The sequence below is a fragment of the Halichoeres trimaculatus genome, unplaced genomic scaffold (genome assembly GCF_033239565.1).
Source record: "Halichoeres trimaculatus isolate MK-OKI-2021-1 unplaced genomic scaffold, fHalTri1.1 fHalTri1_scaffold_21, whole genome shotgun sequence".
Classification (NCBI taxonomy): Eukaryota; Metazoa; Chordata; class Actinopteri; order Labriformes; family Labridae; genus Halichoeres; species Halichoeres trimaculatus.
This window is the reverse complement of record NW_027437199.1, coordinates 7,297,526-7,322,687: the sequence shown is the minus strand read 5'-3', so window position 1 is coordinate 7,322,687 and position 25,162 is coordinate 7,297,526. Positions and strand designations below refer to the sequence as shown.

The 25,162-nt window shown below is 41.9% G+C and overlaps 1 protein-coding gene across 1 annotated transcript; it reads left to right on the top strand.

The window, feature by feature from the left end:
• Positions 1-424: 424 nt before the first annotated feature.
• stab2 (stabilin 2) lies at positions 425-24,401 on the top strand. Its single transcript, XM_074698620.1, has 69 exons — positions 425-530; positions 1,971-2,095; positions 2,249-2,364; positions 3,037-3,122; positions 3,213-3,279; positions 3,359-3,454; positions 3,574-3,696; positions 3,835-4,031; positions 4,204-4,331; positions 4,415-4,548; positions 5,024-5,103; positions 5,326-5,466; positions 5,562-5,705; positions 5,783-5,845; positions 5,937-6,053; positions 6,145-6,198; positions 6,275-6,355; positions 6,518-6,670; positions 7,637-7,693; positions 7,790-7,888; positions 8,035-8,121; positions 8,384-8,495; positions 8,573-8,753; positions 8,917-9,010; positions 9,130-9,288; positions 9,483-9,578; positions 9,660-9,755; positions 9,840-9,887; positions 10,672-10,805; positions 10,980-11,082; positions 11,197-11,274; positions 11,579-11,668; positions 11,750-11,857; positions 11,949-12,080; positions 12,169-12,297; positions 12,401-12,460; positions 12,579-12,677; positions 12,770-12,965; positions 14,222-14,317; positions 14,426-14,483; positions 14,585-14,658; positions 14,747-14,872; positions 14,971-15,044; positions 15,168-15,239; positions 15,349-15,468; positions 15,560-15,604; positions 15,681-15,767; positions 17,222-17,377; positions 17,505-17,627; positions 17,743-17,802; positions 17,916-18,092; positions 18,181-18,270; positions 18,348-18,494; positions 18,641-18,700; positions 18,799-18,922; positions 20,302-20,451; positions 20,522-20,626; positions 20,706-20,813; positions 20,898-21,091; positions 21,174-21,315; positions 21,400-21,533; positions 21,623-21,788; positions 21,912-22,018; positions 22,650-22,769; positions 23,157-23,303; positions 23,586-23,696; positions 23,833-23,970; positions 24,058-24,183; positions 24,268-24,401. Exons 1-69 carry the CDS (start codon positions 438-440, stop codon positions 24,322-24,324), a joined length of 7,650 nt encoding a protein of 2,549 aa, XP_074554721.1. The 5' UTR covers positions 425-437; the 3' UTR covers positions 24,325-24,401.
• Positions 24,402-25,162: the final 761 nt, after the last annotated feature.

Sequence of the window (25,162 nt, the reverse complement as noted above, 5' to 3'; positions counted from 1 at the left end):
TAAATACTATAATAATAAGATGCATTGAATGTACAAAATGTGTGTGAAAGAATGATGTAAGGCATATGTTACATGAAGTGTGTGTCTATTCCTATGTGTATATCAAAGGTAAGTGTCACATATATGTATGAATCATCACAATATATAAATTTATTACACTGTTTATATCTCAGTGACTTTTACTTCATGTACAGGAAGCATTCTCTGATCTGACCTCACACTCATATTTTTTTCTTTCTTTTGATCTATGAAAGAAAAACAGAATAAATCAAACTTCTAACAGAGTCTGTGAGTAAGAATCACCTGAATCAGCAACAGGGATTCAGGAAACAGAGTGGGGACAGGAGGAGGAGGAGGAGGAGGAGGGGAGATGGAGTCGTGAAAAGCAGGACGGACTGGGACAGAGCTAGTAGAGACTAGCTGAGAGGACAGGGGTCATGGCGTGGAGACTGAAGCTGCTGTTTGTCCCTCTGATGATGATGATGATGGTGATGATGGAGGTGAAGATGACCTCTGCTGTATCACAACAGGTACAAACTCTTTACTCACTCCTTTTCATACCACCACCTGCTGTCTGTGATTTATCAAAATGGGCTTTGATCAGAAGAATCTTTACAATCATTGACGTGAACCCTAAGTTATGGACACAGCTCTTCAGTTAAGTAAGATTTTACATTTTGAACGAACATGGTGTGTTTGACTCCAGGCTTTTCCAGGGCCTGTGTTTGTGTTTCAGTGTGTTTCCAGGGTGGATCAGATAAAGCTGATTGCACAGTTATTACGCTCACTTCCTGTTTACACTCTAGTCCACACACCGAGTGCCCGTCACATCTCTCAAGTTCCTGATGTTTTCAAAAGTTCTGATGTTCAGAGAGTTTTCATCTGTTCTAACGTCCCTGATGTATCGACCAGATTGTCTTGTTGGTCTTTTTGTCCTGAAGAGTTCTGATGGTCTTGATATTGGGTTTTACTACTCCTGATATTTCTGGTTGTTTTCATGTTCACCATGGCTGTGATGATCCTCTCAGAAATAATTATATGACTTTGCATAGTTGAGCAAAATCAATGCTCATACAAGTAATTTTGAAAATGAAAACACTTTTCTTTACTGTGTCTCACAAAGCTATTTAAAGTTATTTATTTCATATAGTTACTGAACATCCACATGGTACAAATACTAGGCCTATGTCCTCAAAGACATTTAGCAATATCACGGAAACAACAGGGGACACAGCATGCTCCTTTGAAACAAAAATAGTGCATTTTCCATCCTTTTAAATAAGAAATAGTAATAAAACTGAACACCTGCTTTAGGCCTTTTTTTCCCCATGAATGACTACTGTATTTTCATCAATTTAAAAATTATATGTGATAAAAATTCAAACATGGGCAGCAGGCCGAATAAAAACGGTCACAGGCCAACTTTGGCTCGTGGGGCCCAAATTGGACAACCCTGGTCTTGATAGTTGTAATTAATCTTAATCTTCTCATGTCCCTGATAGTTCTGATTATCTCACAGGTTCTGTTGGTTCTGATGGTTTGACTATTTCTTTTTTGATGATCCCTTTTGTCCTGATGGTTTTAATGTTCAAGTTCTTCTGATGGTTCCTATGAACCTTAACTGTTCATGATGTTCCAGATGGTTTCTGTGTCTGGCGGCCTTGGCGGTCTTGATCATTTTGATTTTTCTAATTGCTCTGGTGATTCTGATTACATTGATGTGCCCGAAAATAATTGATCCTGGTGGTTCTGATGGGTTGGTCCGGGGGATTATAAATCTGTAATATCCATCGACAGATATTGGCCGATGTTTTTTGTATGTTCACTGCTCTCACATTCGTCAAAAGCTTTTTGCATTAGCAGCATTAAGTATAAGCAAGCAAAACTGAGAGCAGAGTTATTTATAGCTTATGAAACAATAAGTGTTTCATTTTGTTTTGTTTATTTGTTTATTTTGTTTATTTGTTCAGAACTTCTGCTCCAACTTGACTGTGTTAAGGACTCGGACAGCGTGTCACTCTTGCGGCATCAGCCTGTTGATCCCATGTCCATCAGGATACAAACGGACTCTCCGATCCAACGCCAAAGACTGCAAGTATGAAACATTCTCCCTTTCAAAATAAAAGACTTTGTAAAATGTATTATGTTAACAGTTTTAAACATGAACACTAACATGAAGGAATGTAAACAACGAGTGAACCCTGAAGATGTTTAAACATAGTCACTTATTTTGATAACATCTTTGCAGCTATTACATCCGTACGTCCAGTATGAAGATACCCATTAGCGGCTGCTCCTTCGAGTGTAGCAAAGAAATGGAGGTGAAGAGCTGCTGTCCTGGTTTCTGGGGTCCAGACTGCAATGGTGAGCTTGTGTTAATATAAAATAATCAGGATCCACCTCTGGAAAGAAGGAATGAGGTTTTAAATCTTTTTATCCCAAGATTTTTTAATGTTATCAGCATTGGTCAGGGTTTGATTTGAAATCTGTGTCCTTTCCCATAAGTGGGTTTTTTTTCCTCTGGAGAGCAGGTTTTCAATTTTAAAATAATGGAAAATATGATGTAGAATTAATGGTCTATTTTTAATGTGAGTGAATCAGACAGAAGAAACTTTTAGGTCAAATTCAGGTGAGCTGAGTCACATGATCAGTCCTGCAGGATATGGATCAGTCCTGCAGGATCCAGGACTTCCTTCCTTCCTCTCTGCTGATTCTCAGTCAGCAGGACAAAAAAGTGCTGACACTTAGAGCGTTGCTCTGAGGGGACGCTGATTTGTACAACCCCCAGTGGAAATTTGTGGAACTGCATTTTGGGGGCTTCCATTTTTCTGCATTCTCCAAGACTGGAGGCTGACACTGACACTTGGTATGTTGGGACAGTCCAGGTCTTTGTTCTGAGAGAGGGGAAAGCAGAGCTGGACTCAAAGTGATGACAAGCAGAGATCAGAGAGAGGAAGGATGATCTGTTTCCTGTCAGAGAGGAAAAAAAAAACATGGAAACACTGCTCCACTGACTGTTTCCTGTGTGTGTTTCAGAGTGTCCTGACCAGGCAAGCAAGCCCTGCAGTGGCAGAGGAACCTGCTCTGATGGACTTGGAGGGAACGGGACCTGCAGCTGTCAGGTACATCACAAACACACAAATTTGCTTTTTGTTACAAATGGATTCTCACAATCACAGCCATGACTTAATGTGTGAGTGGGTGTGTTGCAGGAGGGTTTTGCAGGTACAGCGTGTGAGCTTTGTGCACCTGGTCGATATGGTCCCTCATGCAGCTCAGGTGAGTTTAAAAAAAAAGTTTGCATCTTCACAAAATTCTTTCACACATTGAAGTTTTCCCTGTTTTTCTCTGTGTGCAGTGTGTTCCTGTGTGCACGGCCTGTGTGACTCTGGTCTGACAGGTTCTGGTTCCTGCACCTGTTTCTCTGGATATAAAGGTCTAAAATGTGACCAGGGTCAGTATGTGTGTGCTCCATCTTTACTGCACATTTTCGGAGGTTGAAATGTAGATACAGACGCTGTCTTACTGTCTGCAGAGGATGGGATATTGATAAAATGTTACCTGTGTTTTCAGAGTTACCTGAGTGTGCATCTCTCAGGTGTCAGCAGAACTCTCGCTGTATGGAAGACGCTCTGACAGGAGAGCTGATGTGTCAGTGTATGCCCGGGTACCAGATGTCTGGAGCTCAGTGTCTGTGTGAGGAAATCTGATCCTTTTAAAACTGAGTGTTACTTTGTTTCTGTCTGATTTACAACTGAGATAATCTGTCCAATCAAACACCTCTGAGAGGATGTGGTTTCTGTTATATTTGTCTTTTAAACCTTGTCTCAACAGCCATAAATCCATGTCTTCAGCGAGTCTGTCACGCCCAAGCCACTTGCATCCACTCGGGTCCCAACCAGCACCTGTGTGCCTGTAAAGAGGGCTACACCGGGGATGGACGGGTCTGCATGGCCATCGACCCATGCCAGACCAAACAGGGAGGCTGCTCTCCCGGGTCAGCGAGATGTGTCTACGACGGACCAGGAAAGGTACTAAAACACGGGGAGCAGGGTCAAAATCAGGATCATATGAGTCAAGATCAGATCAAGCTTGTTTCCCCATGTATCATCTGATGTGTTAATATCTGTAATAACCCGAGAAGCCTATAGGGGGCAGCAGAGATTCAGGTATCCTATCCCTGTTTGCACTTGCCTTGTTCAGTCTCACTGCGAGTGTCTACCTGGTTTCGAGCAACTGTCTGACGGCAGCTGTACCCTGAAGGAGGCGTGCCGACCTGGTTCTTGCGATGAAAACGCCAACTGTACCACCGTGGCGCCCGGACAAGTCGAGTCAGTCTCTTATTCTCAGTCTCCACCCAATGGAAAGGTGTTATAGCCTTATAACAAATCTTACCTGTCCCTCTTCTCCTTAGATGCACCTGTCTGGAGGGTTACTATGGTAACGGTCAAACGTGTTATGGGAACATCATCCAGCGCCTGAACAGTCTGAACACAGACCCTAAGGGAGAGTGGAGGGGTCAGCTGAGCAAAGCTATCTCGTTGTTTGGTAAGTCAAATAATTTAGCTTTAGTAATAAAGAGTCAGGCTAGCTTTTTCCTGTTTCTTGATGTTATGCTAAGCTAAGTGAGCTATAAGTTAAGCTCTGCTCTGAAATATAATGTAAGTGGGTGTAGCTTCCATGACATCAACCCCCATTTTCTTTGCTACTCTGTAGCTCCACCCTCTAATCCATATATGGCCATATTAGGGCTGATTAAACTAGCTCGTGTTCTTGGTGCATTGGCATCTTTTAACAACTCTGATATTCAGAATGGTGCTAACATAGGCTAGCATAAACAGAAGGATACTTAATGCTAGAGATACTGACCATACTACTTTTACAAACAGTGTGATTTAACCCAATGACACAACACACACCACTTTTGAGCCTTATCAAACTTTTTGCTCTTTCTGATTAATAAAATTAATATTTGTTCTCCTTGCTCATGCTATACATTCATCATGTTTGTTTACTTTTTAAGGTTCTGTGTCGTGGCCTCTGCAGAATTTGGGACCGTTCACCCTTTTTGTCCCGATCAATAGTGGTTTTAGAGGACTTTTGGTAAGAACCAATCAGAAACTACATAAAAGACTTAATGTCACTTAGAATGTCTTCAGTTTTTTTTCAATCCTGAAACATTCACACTACTTTTCCTGTTGGCTCTGAAGAACTTTTATTTTGAAGGTTCATCTGAGAGACACATAAAAATACACTCCTGTTGATTGCATAATCGAATGTACGACTTCAATCTGAAACTGATGTATATCTTGGTTTGTTGACCAGATGTTACCTGGGAGTCCCGCAGCTAAGTACCTCTGTAAGTTACACCTGGTTGCTGGAGCGATGCCGTTCAGCTCTCTGAAGAAAACAGACGTGTTTTACACTCTCACTGGAAAATCAGCAGAGACAGACTCCTCAGGAGGAGTATGTTTTCTTTAGTTAATAATAACAGTAACTTATCAGATCGTAAACCTCACAAGTATCCTTCTGAATGTTCTTCTCTGTGTTTTTCTTTTCAGAACTCTCAGACTAAAATCCGTCTTCATGGCAGCAGGAAGAAAGGAGTGATCCTGAAATCTGACCTGTTGGCGTCCAACGGGATGATCCACATCATTAGCAAACTGATGGACAGTGTTTCTGCCACTGTGGCCAGTGACACTCAGGTACACACTCGACTAATGTGTATGGTGATGTTTTTATGTTAGCCTGCCATTCACTGATTGCTCTGCTTTTCTATCAGGAGAACTTGCTGAAAATCATCTCTGACTACGGAAAATTCGACACATTCAAGTCTTTACTGGAGGTGAAAATCAAAGATTCTATATTTCAGGTTTAATATTGTACATTCTAGTTCTTATCATGCTATCTCTGACGTTAAACTGTCTCCTGAGCAGAAAGCCGACCTGACCTCAATCCTGGATGGTCCTGGTCCAATCACAGTCTTCGCTCCCACCAGCTCCGCCTTCAGCAAAATGACTGATGGACACCTGCAGTACCTACAGAGTGATGAGGTCAAAACCAATCAAAAACCAAGATTTTGTCATTCTTAAAATGTTAAACGTAGAACTTGACTGATCCAGAGGCTAAACTGTGAACCTGCAGGGTCACAACAAGCTGCTGGAGTTTCTGAGGAACCATCTGGTCCCATCCACCACGGTCAGTATCACACAGTGTGCTTTGATCAAGGTGTAATGACAGACAGATCTCTAATGATGTCTCTTCTGGCTGAAAGCTGGAGGTCTTCAATGCTGTGTCCAGCCCCAGGATCACAACGATGGCCAATCAGGTTCTGAGCATCAACGTTACTGAAAATGTGAGTGTGGTCTTTTCAGCACCTCTTTATCCCGGAGACATGTTGTCAAGACATGTTGACACCAAAGCTTGCTTTGATTCATCAAAGCTACTTAAACACCAACTCTCTGACGAAAGTCTTAATAATAGACTTGTTCATTATTTCTGTGTCTTCATGTTTCAGGGTCAAATATTTGTTGACAGTGCAGCTGTGTTGGAGGCAGACGTGGAAGCTAAAAATGGACGCCTGTATGTTATAGATCAAGTTTTAACTCCACTCTCTATCCAACCTGTGTTGCCACACAGGTGTGACATCAACGAGACCAAAATCATCAAGGTGAGCTTGCGCCCAGATTTCATTTTAATCGCATATCAATATTTGACATGAGAAACAGGTTTTCCAGTTTAAATGTAGTTGGTAGTGGTGGTAGAAAAAAATCGTATTAATCAGAGATTAATAAGATTTGATTAATCACAGTTAATGGAATAGAATAGAATAGAATAGAATAGAATAGAATAGAATATCCTCCGATGTGGCGTTGGTGTCTGTTGTTAGCTCTGTTAGTCATGTCTGTGAACATATGATACTCTGCCTTCTAGTATTCCCTCTGTTGCTGGGTTAGCATAGCTAGCTTGTCCATCTTACTGGAGATAGATCTTACCTTCCCAGTAACGATGGATGGAAGAACAGGTCGATGTCGTCACTTCTTAGCTCACACCTGAGAACCAGCGCGTCATCCTCACCTCCTTTTCCTCACCTTGTGGGAAACATCTGGCCTTGCACCAGTTAGCATTGACATGCTAAAGGCTGCTAACAGCTGATTTCACGTGTAAACAACATGGCCATGGTTATATGTGGGATCTCCAGACAAACTCAGGAGCAAAAAACAGCAAAAAAAAAAAAAGAAACACTGAAGACAAAACCAGTTTGGTGTCCATGACCAACAAATGAAACATACAAAGTAAGGATCCACTCCAAATGCAAAAATGACAAAAAAGAGGTGAAAAAAACAACAAGAAACGGACAAGTGTTTGAGGACTTTTTGTTAACTTGTATTGGGTGTAGGCTAGTGACATTGCATGTTCAAACTTGGTCCTACCCACTACCATATACAGTCTGTGGCTGCGAAAGGAGGATGCAATGAAAGATAAACTTTAATTATAATCTACACACAACAATGCCCTTATACACTGTTTTTTGTACTTGTTATTTCAATGATCTCATTAACAGCACTGTCTAAAATTCAAAAGGTGTATCTGTGTCTGAGTTATGATCGATAACAGTGTTTATGTCGTGTTTCAGGGTGAATGTGGGAGCTGCTCCAAAGTCCGGAATGGGTGCTCGTCTGGAGTATTTACAGTAAGACCTCTCACTCTGTTAAGTTTCTCTGTGTTTAATTTCCTAGACTTGGTGTCTTTCCTCAGAAACATCATGACACCTCTGTGTGCTGCTTAGGGCTCCACAATCGGATGTCTGTACACTCTGTCCCATGGAAAATCACTTATCAGGATCCCAAGCACAGGCTGCTCGCCACTCTGTAACACAACAGTCACGGTAAACACAAAACAACAGAATAAGATGACATTTCATGTTTTAGATATTAATACAGATTAATGTTATAAATAATGAAAGATGCGAGTTATGGTTGGGTGAGGATTAAAATCGCTCATTTTATGCTCAGTGTTTGTGTCTCTTTTCAGACTCCAGCATGCTGTAAAGGTTTCTACGGTCCAGACTGCAGTCCTTGTCCAGGTGGGCACTTGACACCCTGCTCTGGACATGGTCAGGTAGGTCAGATTCAACACCTGCAGACTCTTTTAAAAAGTTTATTTAAGTGGAGTTAATCTGTGTTTCATGCTTCCTTTAGACTTGTATTCACGCTCCTTGTGGAGTTCCACAAGGTTCGATTCTAGGCCCCCTTGTTTCCCCCGGAATGCTTCCATCTGTCATAATAATTTGTGTCATGTTCAGTATTTAAGTAATTTCTTTTATTTGTGTCTGAAAGAAGTTAAAGTGTGTTTGATTCTGTTGCCTGCGTATTGTGTGTAGTGTCAGGATGGGATTATAGGAAGTGGAATCTGTGTCTGTAATCCAAACTTTGGAGGTTCTCGCTGTCAGTACTGCACCAACTCCAACAAATACGGACCAAACTGTGACACAAGTAAGTTTCAGCCCTGATGTCATCACATGTGATGTCACAATATGGGATGTGAGCTCACCTTACCTGTGTGTTCTCAGCCTGTCCCTGTGTGCACGGTCGGTGTGATAACCGCCCAGACTCAGACGGTCGCTGTAAAGAGGGCTCTTGTCAGATGGGTTTCACCAGTCCGTTCTGCGATCGTAGGACTGCGGCGTGTGGCGTTCAGGCCCAGTTCTGTCATGCTCACGCTGACTGTGACTTCAGCCAAGCAACCCCCAGGTGAGCTTACCTGTTCGGACCCTTCAGGTCAAACTTCAGAAGAACAGTTTCATTGCAGCTTACCAGCAGGGGGTAGCACTGGGATTTAGTCTGGTGCAAAGAAACTAGTTAGTGTTGACTTCTTTGTACATAATATGTCCGTACCTGTGGTGTGTTCCCCAAGGTGTGTTTGTAAACCTGGCTACCAAGGAGACGGGATTACCTGTGTTGAGTCTGACCCTTGTGCCCCGCCCCTCCGAGGTGGCTGCAGTGTCAATGTTGGTTTTTATTTAACTCTTCAATAATTTTTTTCAATATTTGCAGATTTAGCAACACTGATGACTAAGCTTACTAACTGACTTACTGTGTGCTTGTGTTTGTTTGGCGCCCCTTACAGGCTAAATGTGTAAAGATCGGACTTGGTTCTCACACCTGTCAGTGTCTGAGTGGGTGGACTGAGGATGGAGATGACTGCCAGCCAATCAATAACTGTTTGCGTCCTGACAGAGGAGGCTGCCACACCAATGCCTCTTGCATCTATGTGGGACCTGGACAGGTAACAGCCAATCAAGTTACAGCTTCACATTAGAAGGTAGTTGATTCAACATATGTCCCACCCCTAAAGACTCTACCACCTCTTGGGACATGCACTTGCTTGTATGATGATGCTGTAGTTGATGAAGCAGGAAGTCTAACATTTTAATAGAACTATAACTGTCAATCTTCCTTATGGTTTTTATTTCCTGTCAGAGTGACTGCGCTTGTAAGCCGGGCTACAAAGGGACAGGCTGGGACTGTGAGGCTGTCAACCAGTGTGTGACGGCTAACGGAGGCTGCCATTATCTGGTGAGGATGATGAACACTCTTTATCTTCATCAAACCTGACCACCAAGTAAACACAGAGTAACCAGAGTAACCCATCCCCAGGCCAGCTGTCTTTACCTGATGAGCTCTGGATGGACGTGTGTGTGTGACGAGGGTTATATCGGGGATGGAAAGCTGTGTTATGGCTCGGTCAGACAGGTGAGAGTAAACAGGTGAACTAAGAAGTGACTTTTGTCAAAACTGCGTGCCACTAACTTCACTTTATGTTTGTGATGCCTTCAGGAACTGTTGGTGCTGCCTGACCCCCAAGAGTTCATAGCATGGTCCACTGTGAGTACGATACACAACGACGTGCTAATTGTACCATTAAGCTTGTGTTATGATTGCTGTGCTATATCAGTGTTGTTATGTTGAACTTGTTGAAAGAAGATGCTTGTTGTATTCTTCTGTGTCGTGGGTTATTATGTTTTTGCTCTGGAGTCTTTTGATGTTGTTTTTGTTGTTGATTGTTGATGTTTTGATTGTGTTGTCTTGCTTTGTTGTGGCGTGTTGTTTTGGTGTATGTTGTGTTTTTATTGCTGTTTGATGGTTGTCTTTTTGTATGTTGACAATATTGTATGCTGTTTCTGTGTGCTGTTTTAAGTTGATGTTGAGATTGTATTGTTATGATGATGGTTATTGTTCTGTGTGTTTGAGTTGTTTTTATTGTGTGTTGCATGTTGGTGGTGTATTGTGTTGGTGTTGTTGGTTGAGTTGTACATTCTTGGATCTTAATTTATTTTGGATTCTTTGTTGCAATGTTGTGTTGTTTTTGTTGCTGCATTGTCAATATTGTAATATAGAAATGAGGCTTTAGTTGCTGTGTGTTGTGTCATTCATGTTGTTTGTCGTGTGTCCATGTTTTTTTGCTTGTTGCGTTGTCCATGTTGTGCTTAGTTTATGAGGTTATTGTTGTGTTATTATCAGAGGTGGTTGTTGCTGTGTGTTGCAGTTTCACTGTATGTTGTGTTTTTTTTCTTGTTGTTTGGCAGTTATCATATTTTTTTGTTGTATTGTTTGCTGGGTTTTTTTTGTTGTTTTCATGACATTGTTGTGTATTTTTCATACTTATTAGGACTCAGGTCTGTCATGGTCTATGTCAGATGAGAACCTGACCCTCTTGGTCCCATCCTCGGAGGCGGTCTCCAAAATGTCCTTGGAGGACAAAAACTTCTGGACCATGAAAGGGAACTTGCAGAGTCTTGTCAGGTGGCTCCATTTCTTTTTCATGTTAAAGTGAATTAAATCTTTTAAATGAATTTACTCTGAGAGTTATACATCGTAAACCTTATCCTGTCCTGGAAGTCTCTGGACCAAGATTAGTTTCAGATTAACAAAATGTGTAACAGCCAATTCCTGTTTCTGTTGTCTCCTGTGTCTCAGAAATCACATGATCTCAGGTGTGTATCCACTATCCAACCTGAGTAGCCTCTCCTCTGTCACTTCCCTCCTCAAGACCACACTTCCTGTTTCAAAAACCAATGAGGTAAACTTATAGAGAAAGTTAAAAAATTGATTATTTAGGTCAAGTTTAGTTCAATATCGGTGATATTTCAGTATTTTTTTTTTTATGATGGCATTCAGATCTTTTTTTTCTCAGCTCATAGCCATCGGGGGAGCGACCATCACAACACCCAACATCGCAGCTACCAATGGCCTGATCCACCTCATCGATAAGGTCCAAATATGATCAGGCTAAGGATGCTAACAATGCTAATCATAATAACAAAATTACGTATGCTAACAATACTAACAGAGCTAATTTCACTAACAGTCTTAATGTTGCTAACATTACCAGTAAGGCTAATAATGTTAATGATGCTTACAGTGCCAACATTGCTAATGGTTTTAGTGATGCTAAGACCGACAGTAATTCTAAGAGTGCTTAAAATGATAAAGATACCACTAAGGCAAGCAATGCTAGTGATGCGTACACTGTTTTTATGATGCTAACGTCGCTAAAAGTAAGTCTCCATTTGCAGGTTTTGGTTCCTGACAGGAAGCTAAGTGAAGGTCTGCTAGCGACTCTCGCTCTGAGGCCAGAATTTTCTCTCTTCAGATCTTACCTCACTGTACGGACTCACACACAACTAAATTCAAGCACCAGTGTGTCTGCTTCATGGTCTCTGTGTAATTTTTTGATTTTCTTTCAGGATTACAACCTGACAGATGAGATCGAACAATCGGGTGAGTTCACCGTGTTTGCTCCAACAGACGCCGCCATCTCGGATTATCTGAAGAAAACGTCTGCTACTGCTTTGGTATGCCTCGGCTTACAGATAGAACAAGTTGAACGTTTAGTCAAACACAGTCAGCGATTTGGTATCTCTCATTTGTCATTTTTGGTAACAGGATGTGAATACCACGCGCTACCATGTGGTGGCGTCAGAGCGTCTGTTGAAGACCGATCTGCAGCCTGGGGGGTACAAAGAGACGATGCTTGGGTTCTCTTTTCAGCTGGGCTTCTTTCCCCGAGATGGGAAGGTCTGGATCAGAAACAGGACTAATGCATGATCAAATGATGACATAACCATCTGAGGTTAGGTCCAGACTGAATGTGTTTCTCTTCCAGCTGTTTGTAAACAACGCTCAGATTAACTCATCTAATCTGCTGAGTGGTAACGGCGTGATTCACGGACTGTCCTCCGTCCTCCAGATCAACAGGAACCGCTGTGACCAGGACGTGTACACAAAAACCTCGGTAACCTCTTCAGTTTAAACTGTCAATCCACAGACAGTAAACAGGGCTTAAATTACAGAAACTGATCAGCAGGTCCACACCTTTGTGTGTTTTTCCTCCTCAGGACTGTGTGGACTGTTTTCTCCCTCCAAGCAAAATGTGTCATAACAATTCTGTGCCAGATGTAAGACTTAAACCTCGACATCAACCAAACTATTATTGTTCCTTTTACAACTCAGATAACACATTCATAACATATGATAACAGTGGAAACATACTCTGATCAGACATGTTCTTTGCAGATGACAACAAAGATGAGAAAATGTTCCCGGGAGCGATGGTTTGAGGGGGAGCGGCTGCTGGCAATGGGCTGCAGAGTTATCTGCCTGCATAAAAGCATTGTAAGACGTCCCTTCTTTCTATATTTGATAGTTATTGTTGTTGTGAAAATTAATTCTCCTGATGTTTTGTAAAAACTTTCTTCGGGTCTCAGGAGCGGAAGTGTTGCGAGGGTTTTTTCGGCGAGCACTGTGAGTCGTGTCCCGGGCCGAAGGGTCAGCCCTGCTTTGGAAATGGACGCTGTGTGGACGGGGTGACAGGGTCTGGAGTGTGTCAGTGTCTGAAAGGCTTCAAGGGGACGGCCTGTGAGAGCTGTGAGGACGGGAAGTTTGGAATCCACTGTGACCAGGGTACAGACACTGAATACAATCTTAAACCCAGCACAAAGTATTTTCTAAAATACACACGGAAAAATTTTAAAAAGGATGAGTGCACATCGACAAAAAAAGAAAAAAAAATCTAGAATTTTTTTTCTGACTTTATTCTCATAATTCTGAGAAACTGAGATATATCTGATATAGAAAAATTTAATCCTAATAATCATAAAAAATATTACATATACATTTTTTTTATTTCATTTATTTATTTTATTTATATTTATTTACCTAACGTGGCATTTGAAGATTTGAGTTGGTGTGACTTTTTTTCCTCAGAATATTTTGAAAGAATACAAGAAAATGAATTTTAGTTGCAGATTTTCTTTTTTCTGTCGTAATGAAATTCCAACTTTTCACCCTGAAAATCCTGATTTTGTCTACAAAATATAAAGTTTTATGTCAGATATAATAAAGAAAAAAATGTCTCTTTTTTTTCTTAGGATTCTAACTCTTAAACAAAAATTCTGATTTCAATTTTATGATTCTGATGTTTTTCAGCTCTTATAATCAGAATTCTGACTTTAACCTTTGCAAATAACTTTTTCTCACTGTTTTGTTTTTAATTTGAAAACTCCTTGAGGTCAGAATTTCCAGGTTAATTTTTTAAAATTAATTTTTAATCTAGCCCTGTGACTGACTGGCGGCCAGCCTAGGGTGTACCCCGCCTCCTGCCCTAAGAGAGCTGGCATAGGCTTCAGCCACCCATGACCCTGCACAGGATAACCAGTATGAGAAATTAATAAAAGAATGAGTTAAATTTTTTATTTTTATTTTCTTACAATGACACTTAGGTCAAAATTCTGACTTTGTCACTAAAAAATTCACCTAAATGTCAGAATTCTGACTTTTATTAAAGCTCACTTCATCTTCTCAGGAATCTTAAATGTCAGTCAGATCAAAAAAATATATATATATTTTTTATCATTATTTTATTCTTTTTTTAGCTGGCTTATGAATAAATTTAAAAAAGTAATCCCTGTTTTTGCTTAATGTAGTTTATTTATTTATTGTATCTATTTATCTATTTATTTGTTTTAAATATTTGTTTGTTTATCTCAAATATTTAATTCAATAGGTGTGTATGTGGTTTCCGATATGTTTTCTTCTCTTCTTCACGTGGACTCTCATTTTTATGCTGAATTGGGGGCATGGCTGATTTGATTTGGAAAACACAAGTGATACACATGACAGCACCACGTTCACACGTCTGCCTCATTGTGTCCCTGCAGACTGTCGCTGTAAAAGTGGACGCTGTAATGAAGGACTCAAAGGAGATGGGACGTGCGTCTGTGACGTTGGTTGGAGAGGCGTCCTCTGCGATGAGAGTAAGACAAGAAGTTTTTGTTTACAGTGAAGCTGAGACTCACATGGTTCAAGATTTGGTCCTAAAAGTTGTTGATGTTTGCGTTATGTGTGTGTTTTTCTTGTTTCAGAGATTGAATCAAAAGCTGACGAGTTGTGTGGATCAGTCAAATGTCACACCAGTGGAAAGTCAGTCAGCACACACTCTAACACGAGTGACTTGTTTGTTTGTAACCTGTTTAAATTCTGAGTTTTTCTTTCTCACTGTAACATTTCCTCTCATTCGTCAGCTGTTTGATCGGAGCGGCTGGTCCGTGGTGTTCCTGTGCCGCTGGGTTTGAAGGAAACGGAACTTTCTGTCAGGGTAACTTATCAACCTCACACACACACACCTGCACCTGCTCAACTAAACAAACACACACTTTGGTTTGAAATTATTTTTCCATGTGTAGCCATAGATCCGTGTGCGGCGAATAACGGCGGTTGCAGTGAGAATGGCGTGTGTAAAAGGACATCACCCGGCCTCAGAGAGTGTGTGTGTAACACCGGTTACAAGGGTGATGGTTTGGTGTGTGTTGGTATGTTTACTTTTTTCTTTATCTATTGTTTTAATTTGAATTCAAACCGGCTGTGTGATGTGTTCAAGTGCTGCAGGATGTTTGTGTTTCTCCCCCAGAGATCAACCCCTGTTTGGAGGGAAACGCTGGATGTCATGCTGATGCAGAGTGTATTCACGTGGGACCAAACAAAGTAAAAACTGACTGATTTTGGTCTTTGTTTGTATTTTAGTATCTGTTATTTAACTGTTTTATTCTTTAAGATATTGCTATGTTCAAAATTAACACAGTGAGGCTTTTATTGTTGTGGTCACAGACTTCCTGTGCCTGCAGAAATGGTTACTCAGGTAATGGTCAGGACTGCAAGATGATCAACCTGTGTCGAAAGGTGAGTTCAGATACACGCTAACTTGACATGCTACACAGTATCAACAATTGATGCTAATATTAGTTCACTGACCTGATTGGTTTCTCCATCGCTGATTTGATGTTTCTAGAAGAACGGTGGCTGTCATGACTACGCCAAGTGTAACATGACAGGTCCAGGTGTTCGCACCTGCAAGTGTCCCAGCAACTTCATCGGAGACGGATTCACCTGCACAGGCTCGTTGGTGAAGGTGAGCTGCAGAAAGAGACTCCACCCTCAGTAACAACACTAAATGTGATGTATGATGTTTTAAAACCATTTATCCTGTCGTGTTTCTGCAGGAGATGATGAAGAGGAAGCTCAGGGACTTCTACATGGGCCTGCTAGTGAGTCACACTCTCTCTGCCGCCACCTACAGGAAAAATAGACTATCCTCATCATCTTTTTAAATTTCTCTTTAAGGGTGCAGACATTTTTCTAATGGGTAGAGGACCTTTCACCGTGTTCGCCCCTTCGATCAATGCGTCCATCTCAGAAAAACACAACTGGGTGAGCAGCTCATTTCCTGTTCCAGGTCACATGACTCTGGCAAAATACAGGAACTATCAAGAACTAACAGAAGCTGCCAAGATTTACCAGGGGCTAACATTAACTAACATCAGCTCATCAGACGAAACAGGAACGAGTAAGAGCTTACAAAACTATCAAGAGCTAACCGTAGCTTATGGGAAAGCGCTGACAGGGGCTTACATGAGCTAGAAAGAACTAGCAAGAGCTTAAAAAAATAACAAGAGCTAACAAAACCTAACAAGAGCTAGCTAGAGCTTAAATCAACTAACAGGAGCTAACAGGAACTGACAAGAGCTGGGAGCAATTTACAAAACCTAACAAGAGCTAGCTAGCGCTTAAAGGAACTAACAAGAGCCAACAGGAGCTAACATATGCAGATGAGAAACAGGAACTAGCAAGAGCAAAGAGTGAGTTACAAGAACTAACAAGAGCTAGCTAGAGCTTAAATGAACTAACAAGAGCTAACAGAAACTGACAAGAGCTAGAAACAACTTACAAAAACTAAAGAGATAGCTAGAGCTTAAAGAAAATAACAAAAGCTAACAGGAACTGAAAAAAGCTAGGAGCAACTTACAAAAACTAACAAGAGCTAGTTAGTGCTTAAATAAACTAACAAGAGTTAACAGGAACTGACAAGAGCTAGGAGCAACTGACAAGAACTAAGAAGAGTTAGCTACAACTTAAAGGAACTAACAAGAGATAACAGGGGCTAGCATATGCAGATGAGAAACAGGAACTAGCAAGAGCAAAGAGTGAATTACAAGAACTAACAAGAGCTAGCTAGAGCTTAAATGAACTAACAAGAGCTAAAAGGAACCAACAGGAGCTAACACTTACATGAGTTCATGAGGAATAACAGGAACTAGCAAGAGCAAAGAGTGAATTACAAGAACTAACAAGAGCTAGCTAGAGCTTAAATGAACTAACAAGAGCTAAAAGGAACCAACAGGAGCTAACACTTACATGAGTTCATGAGGAATAACAGGAACTAGCAAGAGTTAACAGGAGCTGGTCGGAACTAACATGAGGTAACAGTAGCTAAAAAGAGATAAGGAAGCTAACGGTCACTATCAAGATCAAAGGAAGCTCTCAAGAACCAACTTAAGCTAACAGGAACTAACCAGATCAAAAGAAGCTAACAAAACCTAACAATCACTAATGAGAACTTAAGGAGCTCACAAAAACTATCAGGAGGAGCTAACAGGATACTGGAGCTTCCACCAGCTAACAGGCTAACTTTGCGGACCGTTTTTTAAACTAGCTTATTAAATGTATCTGATAAGCTAGCATGCTAACGTGCTGAGATAAAGCTGTCACTGAATAAAAACACACCTAACAGGAACTTACAAGAGCTGGCAGTAATGCTAACAGGGACTAGCAGGAGCTAGCAGGAGCTGTTTCTGTCTGACCGTTTGTGTTTTTGTTTTTTTCAGTTAAATTTACTTTCACCAGATAAAAACAGAGAAAAAGGTTTCAACATCATGCGTAGCTTCATCGTCGGGTGTCACACTCTGCTGCCCACTGACCTGAGCCAACCACGAAACCTGACAACTCTGTCTGGGATCCGCCTGACCACCAGGTCAAGCCAGGTGACCAATTTTTTACCGATAAATTTGGGGTTAAAGACATTTTATCAGCTGTTCTGGGGAAGACATCAATAATGGTCGTGTGTCTTCTGATTATGAGGCATTTTGTTTGTATGCCGGATGTTTTCAGGGTAGCATCTTCATCAATGAGGCCAATGTGACACACAGCCACGATGTCTGCTCCAATGGCATCTTCTATGAGACCGACAGGATTCTGTTCTCGCTCAGTACCGACAACACAAAAGTCCCTCCTGTAGGTCCTGGGTACAGTTTCTGGTTGATGAGTTCATCAGTTTTAGATTCAAAGGCAAAGTGACGATTTACTAAATAATCATCTGATGAATTTTCGTCTATTTTATTGATCTCAGATGAATCTGAGTGAAGTGGCTGAACTTCACGGGTATAAAACCTTCTACAGATTGATGGAGGTATGAGGATCAGGTTTTTTCTTTCACGAATAACAGTACACACACACACAGCTATGATTGACTTGCTCTAACAACTTCTTAACAGTTGTCTTCTTTGTGTGCTTGTGGTTTAGGACTCAGGTGTGATGGACCTGGTGGGAAACACCTTGAACCAGCCGGTGACAATCTTCCTGCCCTCAGACAGTGCCATGGCTTCTCTGCCACAGGAGCAGAAGGACTTCCTGTTCCACCGAGACAACCGAGCTCAGCTGCAAGAGTACTTGAAGTTCCACATCCTGCATTCCCAGAAGGTGGGAAACATACAAACGTGAACTCCAGTGGCCACCAGGGGGGGAACTTTTCAGTCATGGCATTTACAGTTGTGTTCTGTCTTTTCAGACCTACGCTGAAAGGCTGATCTACCTGAACCAGCCTAAGACTTTGCAGGGCTCCTCGCTGTCCTTCAGCTGTGGGGGGAAGGATGAAATTGTAAGAACAGGAGAGACAGATTCAAACACCAAAGATGAAGAGTTTCCTTGATGATGTGGTTTGCCGTGTGTGCACAGGGAGAAATTTTTGTCAATGATGGAAAGTGCCGGATCATTCAGAGACATCTGGCATTCAAGACTGGGATTGCCTATGGGATCGACTGCCTGCTCACTCCACCCAGCCTCGGAGGACACTGCACCGAACAGACAACTCTTGACCTTGAGGTGATTCATGTAAAGCCAGCTGATAGATTTAAAAGACAAACCAAATTAAAAAGTTGTTGTTCTTGATGTCATTTCAAAGTAAATTTCATTAACTCCTCTCTTGAGAAGATGTACACCTTCAATAACGTCTTCTTCTTCTGTGGTAGTTGGCCTGTGGACAGTGCTCTGTTCCTGGCTATGTCTGTCCAAAAGGATCTAAATTAAAGGTTAGAGTGCTCTTCTTTTTTTAATATACCAGCTCTATCTGCCACATTTCTGCCTCTGTTAAAGTCCTGTCTGATGTGTGTCTGTCTTTCATCCTCAGGAGGTCAAGAAGTGCGACCTGCCGATTGTATATGTTTCCAAAAACACAGGCTGCCGTTCCCTCTGCACTTTCACCTTCAGGAAACCAAAGTGTTGTGCTGGTTACTATGGACGAGACTGTATGGGTGAGAGGATAACAGGAAAAAAAAAGTCCAAAAGTGTCCACAAAAATGACAAAAATGTCCCTTGCATGAAGGCGACATATTACTAACATCTCAATAACATTTCGAAATTGTGTCTGCATATGTCCACAACCAAACACGTCATGTTAACTGCAGATCAACTGCATGTCCACAGCATACCTATTTACACTTTATTAGGAACACCTTGCTGCCACACCAGGTTGGACCCCCTTTTGCCTTCAGAACTGCCTTAATCCCTCATAGCATAGATTTAACAAGGTACTAGAAACACTCCTCTGAAAGTTTGGTCCATATTGACATGATAGCGTCACACAGTTGCTGCTGATTTGTCAGCTGAACATCCATGATGAGAATCTCTCGTTCCACCACATCCCAAAGGTGCTCTATTAGATTGAGATCTGGGGACTGTGGAGGACATTTGAGTACAGGGAACTCATTGTCATGTTGAGGAAACCAGTCTGAGATGATCCCAGCTTTATGACATGGAGCGTTATCCTGCTGGAAGTAGCCATCAGAAGATGGGTACACTGTGCTCATAAAGGGATGGACATGGTCAGCAACAATACTCAGGTAGGCTGTGGACTTTAAACCATGCTCAGTTGGTACCAAGGGGCCCAAAGTGAGCCAAGAAAATATCCCCCACACCATTACACCACCAGCAGCAGCCTGAACCGTTGATACAAGGCAGGATGGATCCATGCTTTCATGTTGTTGACGCCAAATTCTGACCCTACCATCTGAATGTGGAGCAGAAATCCAGACTCATCAGACCAGGCAACGTTTTTCCAATCTTCTATTGTCCAGTTTTGGTGTTGCTGTGTGAATTGTAGCCTCAGTTTCCTGTTCTTAGCTGACAGGAGGGTCACCCGGTGTGGTCCTCTGCTGCTGTAGCCCATCTGCCTCAAGGTTGGACGTGTTGTGTGTTCAGAGATGCTCTTCTGCAGACCTCGGTTGTAACCAGTGGTTATTTGAGTTACTGTTGCCTTTCTATCAGCTCCAACCAGTCTGTCCATTCTCCTCTGACCTCTGGCATCAACAAGGCATTTTGGCCCACAGAACTGCTGCTCACTGGGTATTTCCTCTTTTTGGGACCATTCTCTGTAAACCCTAGAGATGGTTGTGGGTTAAAATCCCAGTAGATCAGCAGTTTCTGAAATACTCAGACCAACAACCATGCCACGATCAAAGTCCCTTAATTCACCTTTCTTCCCCATTCTGATGCTCGGTTTGCTGACAGAAACATTTTGGTCAGAAAAGAGTTAAAGCATTTCATCCTAATGGACCAACTTTAACCTTAAACTGAAATGAAGGAATAAAAAGGTGAGCTTGTTGACTCACCCTGTCTTCGTGTCTCTGTGCAGCCTGTCCTGGTGGCAGCAGCTCCCCCTGCAGTGGCCGGGGCAAGTGTGATGAAGGTCATCTTGGAAACGGCACCTGCACCTGTGAGGCTGGTTTTGGGGGCGTGGCCTGTGAGCAGTGCAGTGAAGGGTTCTATGGAGGTCGCTGTAAAGGTGAGCAGCAGGCCCACAGTTTCCTGTTGATGCGTCTGTGGTTACTGACTGTTTGTTTCCTTTTTCTCAGCCTGTAACTGTTCAGAACATGGGTCATGTGACCAGGGCCGTAAAGGGACTGGTGCGTGTTTCTGTGAGGCTGGCTGGACTGGAGAGCGCTGTGAGACAAAACAAGGTGAGTTCAAGGTCATTTCACAAGGACGATGTTCACTCTCAGTGTGCACACCGAGTCTGATGTATGTGTGTGTTTACAGCTGAGGTTTTGGTGTGCTCTCCGCCCTGCTCTCCAAAAGGCGTTTGTCGGGAGAACAACATGTGTGTCTGTAGACCATATTATGAAGGCGACGGTTTCACCTGTACAGGTACGAATCCGAAGTTCACTTTATTTCTTAAAAGCAACGTATCATACATGTCGGTCGTCACAGTGTCTGTTTCTGCTTCTGCAGCGGAGAATATGTGCAAGATATGGAACGGCGGCTGCGCCAAAGGAGCAAAATGTTCTCAGTCAGGAGAGAAGGTGACCTGCACCTGCCCCAAAAACCACCAGGGGGACGGCTTCACCTGTTTACCCATAGACCCCTGCGTCTCTGCGGACAACGGGGGCTGCCACGAGCACGCCACCTGCACCATGACAGCTCCGGTAGGGACAGTCAAGTTTCTTACTCCAGATGTCAGCATCACAGTTGTGTGACTGAGAAACCGGTGACTTCCTGTTTGTACAGGGGAAGAAAAAGTGCACCTGTAAGGACAGGTACATCGGGGATGGCGTCACCTGTGAGGTCAAACAGCTGCCAGTCAGTCGCTGCCTTCAAGACAATGGACAATGTCATCAGGATGCTAAATGTACAGATCTGCACTTTGAAGGTATCTGAATAAATTATTTAAAAAAGATTTTTTAAACTCTTAAGTTTTTTGAAGATATGAATGAACCCTTGTGTTTGTTTGTAGATGCAACATTAGGAGTCTTTCACTACCGCTCAGCTAAAGGTCAGTACAAGCTGAGCTACAGTGAAGCTCAGCAGGCCTGCACTGCAGGGGGAGGCAGCCTGGCTACATACACTCAGCTATCCTACGCTCAGCAGGTCAGTGAATGCAACATTCAACACTTGACAAAGATGAACTCAGACTAACTTCTTGCTGTCTGCTGTTTGTTTTAAAAAAAATCTTGCAGGGGGGTTTGAATATGTGTGCTGCCGGCTGGTTGGACCAGGCACGTGTTGGGTACCCAACCACCTTCTCAAGCCCTCAGTGTGGATTTGGACATGTGGGCATAGTGGACTATGGTACCCGGAAAAACCTGAGTGAGACTTGGGACACCTTTTGCTTTAGGATAAAAGGTAAGAATGTCCAACCACCAAGAGGTTAACAAGAAAAATAATCACACAGTCAGTCAAGTGCAAGTTACTCTTAGATAGTTATGAATAATCTGAGGACATGAGTAAAGCGCCTCTTTGTTTCAGAGGTGAAGTGTGAGTGTAAGCCAGGATACATAGGAGACGGTCTCAGCTGTGTCGGAAACTTACTGCAGGTCCTCCGATCCAACCCCAACTTCTCAAACTTCCTCACAGTGAGTCTCTTCTGCTTATTCTTGTGTACATTTTTTTGGCTTTCTTCTCCTTCAAATTGTGTCTGATTTTCACTGTTGAAGTTTAAAACTGTTCTGCTTCTTCAGGGGTTGTGTTTTATGACATGTCACATCTCTAACCTTTTAACTTATTGATTTATTCATTTTTGGTAACAAAATCTTTCCCATTGAAATTGACAACTCAATTTCTGCTGTAACTGCTTTGACTTTAAGATGCTGAAACATCAGCATACATACACACAAACTTCATTTTTGCTTTAAAATGTTCACTTATCCATCAATTATTTGTGTTTGATTTAAATATTGAATATATTTCACAGGTTTTTGAGATATCACAGTTTTGGCATGATCTGTCAGAGTGCACAAGCAGTTGATGAGACTGAAGAAATCTTCTGAAAAACTGCCATAAGATCCACAAACTCCACTCCACAGACATAAAAAAACAACTTCTTCTACTTTTTTTATTGTTTCACATTTCTTCATTTTCAGCTTTGTTTCACTTCTTTTAGCCATCAGCTTCAGTATCTGAAAGCATCTGCTGCAAAGAAACAAAACATCACTGGTTGATCATGATTTTTGATGAAGGCATTTCTTCTAATCTTTCCATCCTCAGCAAATCCTGAACTCGTCTCAGGCGTCCGAATCAGGAAGACAGTTTATGAAGCGCCTCAGTAACATCACAGTCCAGTCAACTCTCTTTGTACCCGACAACAACGGCCTGCCGGACAACCAGGTGAGTGTCTGCTGAGTAACCTACCTCACAATTAGAAAAAATTGGTACTCAACAGTACCAATTTGTGGTACTTTTGTGTGTGTTTTTTTTGGTAATACATATAAATTTGTTTAATAATAAAATCTCAAAGTTTCTCAGTCTAACACATCATTCTTCGATGTATAACCTTGCAATGCTGTGTTTATGTACAGCAGGGAAAATCACTTTCCAGTCTCTCACAGTCACAAGGATGCGTTTGGATACCTGTGATTTTACGTGATTCAATACTCAGACAGAATTTAGTCAGTACCTATAAAAGTTCCTAATGCGGTACCCATCCCTACTCACAACATGACGATTTAACTAAAATGAAGCTGCACAACTTTAAAACCTTGTCTCCTCCTCCAGACTCTGTCCATGCGGGATATTGAGTTCCACCTCTCCGAGGGTCAGGCTCTTCTTGTGGCGCACCTGAAAAACGGCAGTCGGATCAGGACTCGTGTTGGCAGCCTGACTGTACTTGGAGTTGCTGATCTTCTGAACCCATCGACTCTGGTCTGTTTAATACTGGTTCTAAACACAAGGGGGCGACACTAACACTAACTTCAGAGCTTCTTGTTGAACAGGAGTCTACCTGATTTTTATCCAAAGTAGAGAACAAATGAAATGAATCAAAAGCAAATAACTGTAAATGGCTGTGAGTCTTGCTAATCAAACTCCAACAGTGCAGGATTTTCTTGTTTTTTGTTTTTTTTTTTTTGCTGTAAATATCATAGAAATTCTGGATCTTATGTTTAAAAGTTTTCAAATAAAGAATTTTAACTTCTATCTTTTCAGTCTTCACGCTACATCAACGATCGCTTTATCACCGACTCCGACATCCGGGCTTCAAATGGGGTCATACATGTTCTCCAGGGACCACTGAAAGCCCCGCCTCCTCGCCCAGAAGTGAGTTATATCATCAAACACAGTATTTATTGTTTATGCTAACGAACTAGTGTAATAGATTTTGAATAAATGATGATTGTACTCATACCCCAGCGTTCCCACTCTTTGACCTTTAACCCTATGTGTGATTGCTCAGATGCAAATGCAGGTGGCTCATAAGGCGGGGCTTGGCGTTGGAGTCGTGGTTCTGATCATCCTGGTGGCTGCAGTCGTCTTTGTCGGATACAACTTTTACACCCAGAAAACCAAACCATTCATGTTTCACTACTTTAAGGTCAGAGCGAATCGTCGTAGCACTAGATCTTTTTTTTTTGTTTCACGACAATACCCAGTGCTGACCTTTGACCCTTGATGCTCCCAGGAGGATGAAGCAGAAGCAGAGGAGGAAGAAGAAGCTCCGCCCCCTGTCAACGGGAATCGGTACATCTCTAACCCAGTTTATGACTCCACTCCAGAGCTTGCAGCGTCTGACACACCTGAGGCCAAGGTGAGACTCAAATTAAAAATTCATTTATAAAATCCCAATATGAAGTAGTTTGGTGGTGTTTAAGTTTAGACTTCCTGTTTCCAGGTGGAGGACAAACATGAAGTGGAGAACGGAGGATTGGACAACCTGCTGGACAGCTGAGAGGACATGTGACGCTGCTGCCTGTCAGACTCAAACCCTCCTAGTTTTTATACCTTTATATAACTGGATACAAGGTCTCTCAAAGTCGTACGCTGAGTTTATTTTGAAGGGAAGCAGCCATTTCCTTTCTAGGGTTTTCTCTGAGATTTGAACTCTAACTCCAGACCGATGATGGAGGACTCATCTTACAATCATAGTTTACAGCCCTTCCCCCATCCTCACAGAAAAAACAATGATTCATTCAGGTGCATAAGCTAAATGTCTAAAAACACAGCTCTGAGGACAGCTAAAGTTACTGATCACATTGACACCCCCAGTGTCTGGTTTAAGTTTTGAATCAAGGCTTTTACATTTGGTTTCAAGCGACTAAAGTTAAACTTCAACTGTTATTTGTATTTTTTTAAGAATCTTGTATAACTGTGAATTTAAACTTGATTAAACTGCAGAGACAAAGATCTGTACTCCATGATTTTGAGTGTTTTTAATATATGGCTAACAGACTGTTATGCAATCAAACCATGTGACTTTAGCTTGAGTAAAAAATTCAGTTGAATTAAAAAAACAAAAACATATTTCCTCAAGTTTTCCTTTTCTTTAGGTAACTAAGTCTCATTACTTTGGGCAGAAACTGTTCTCCAATAAAGGCTCTGACACGAATTAAAGGAAGAAAAAGTTTTCCGAATAAAAGTTTATTTTCCATTAAACATCATCAGTTATTTCAGAGATCCACGAGTGATAATCTGAAACTCTGGTGAATATCGATGGTTTGTTTGCATCACAGCGCCTGCTCCCCCATGTGACCACGCCAAACAGGAAGTAGGAGCTACGCTTCCTACAG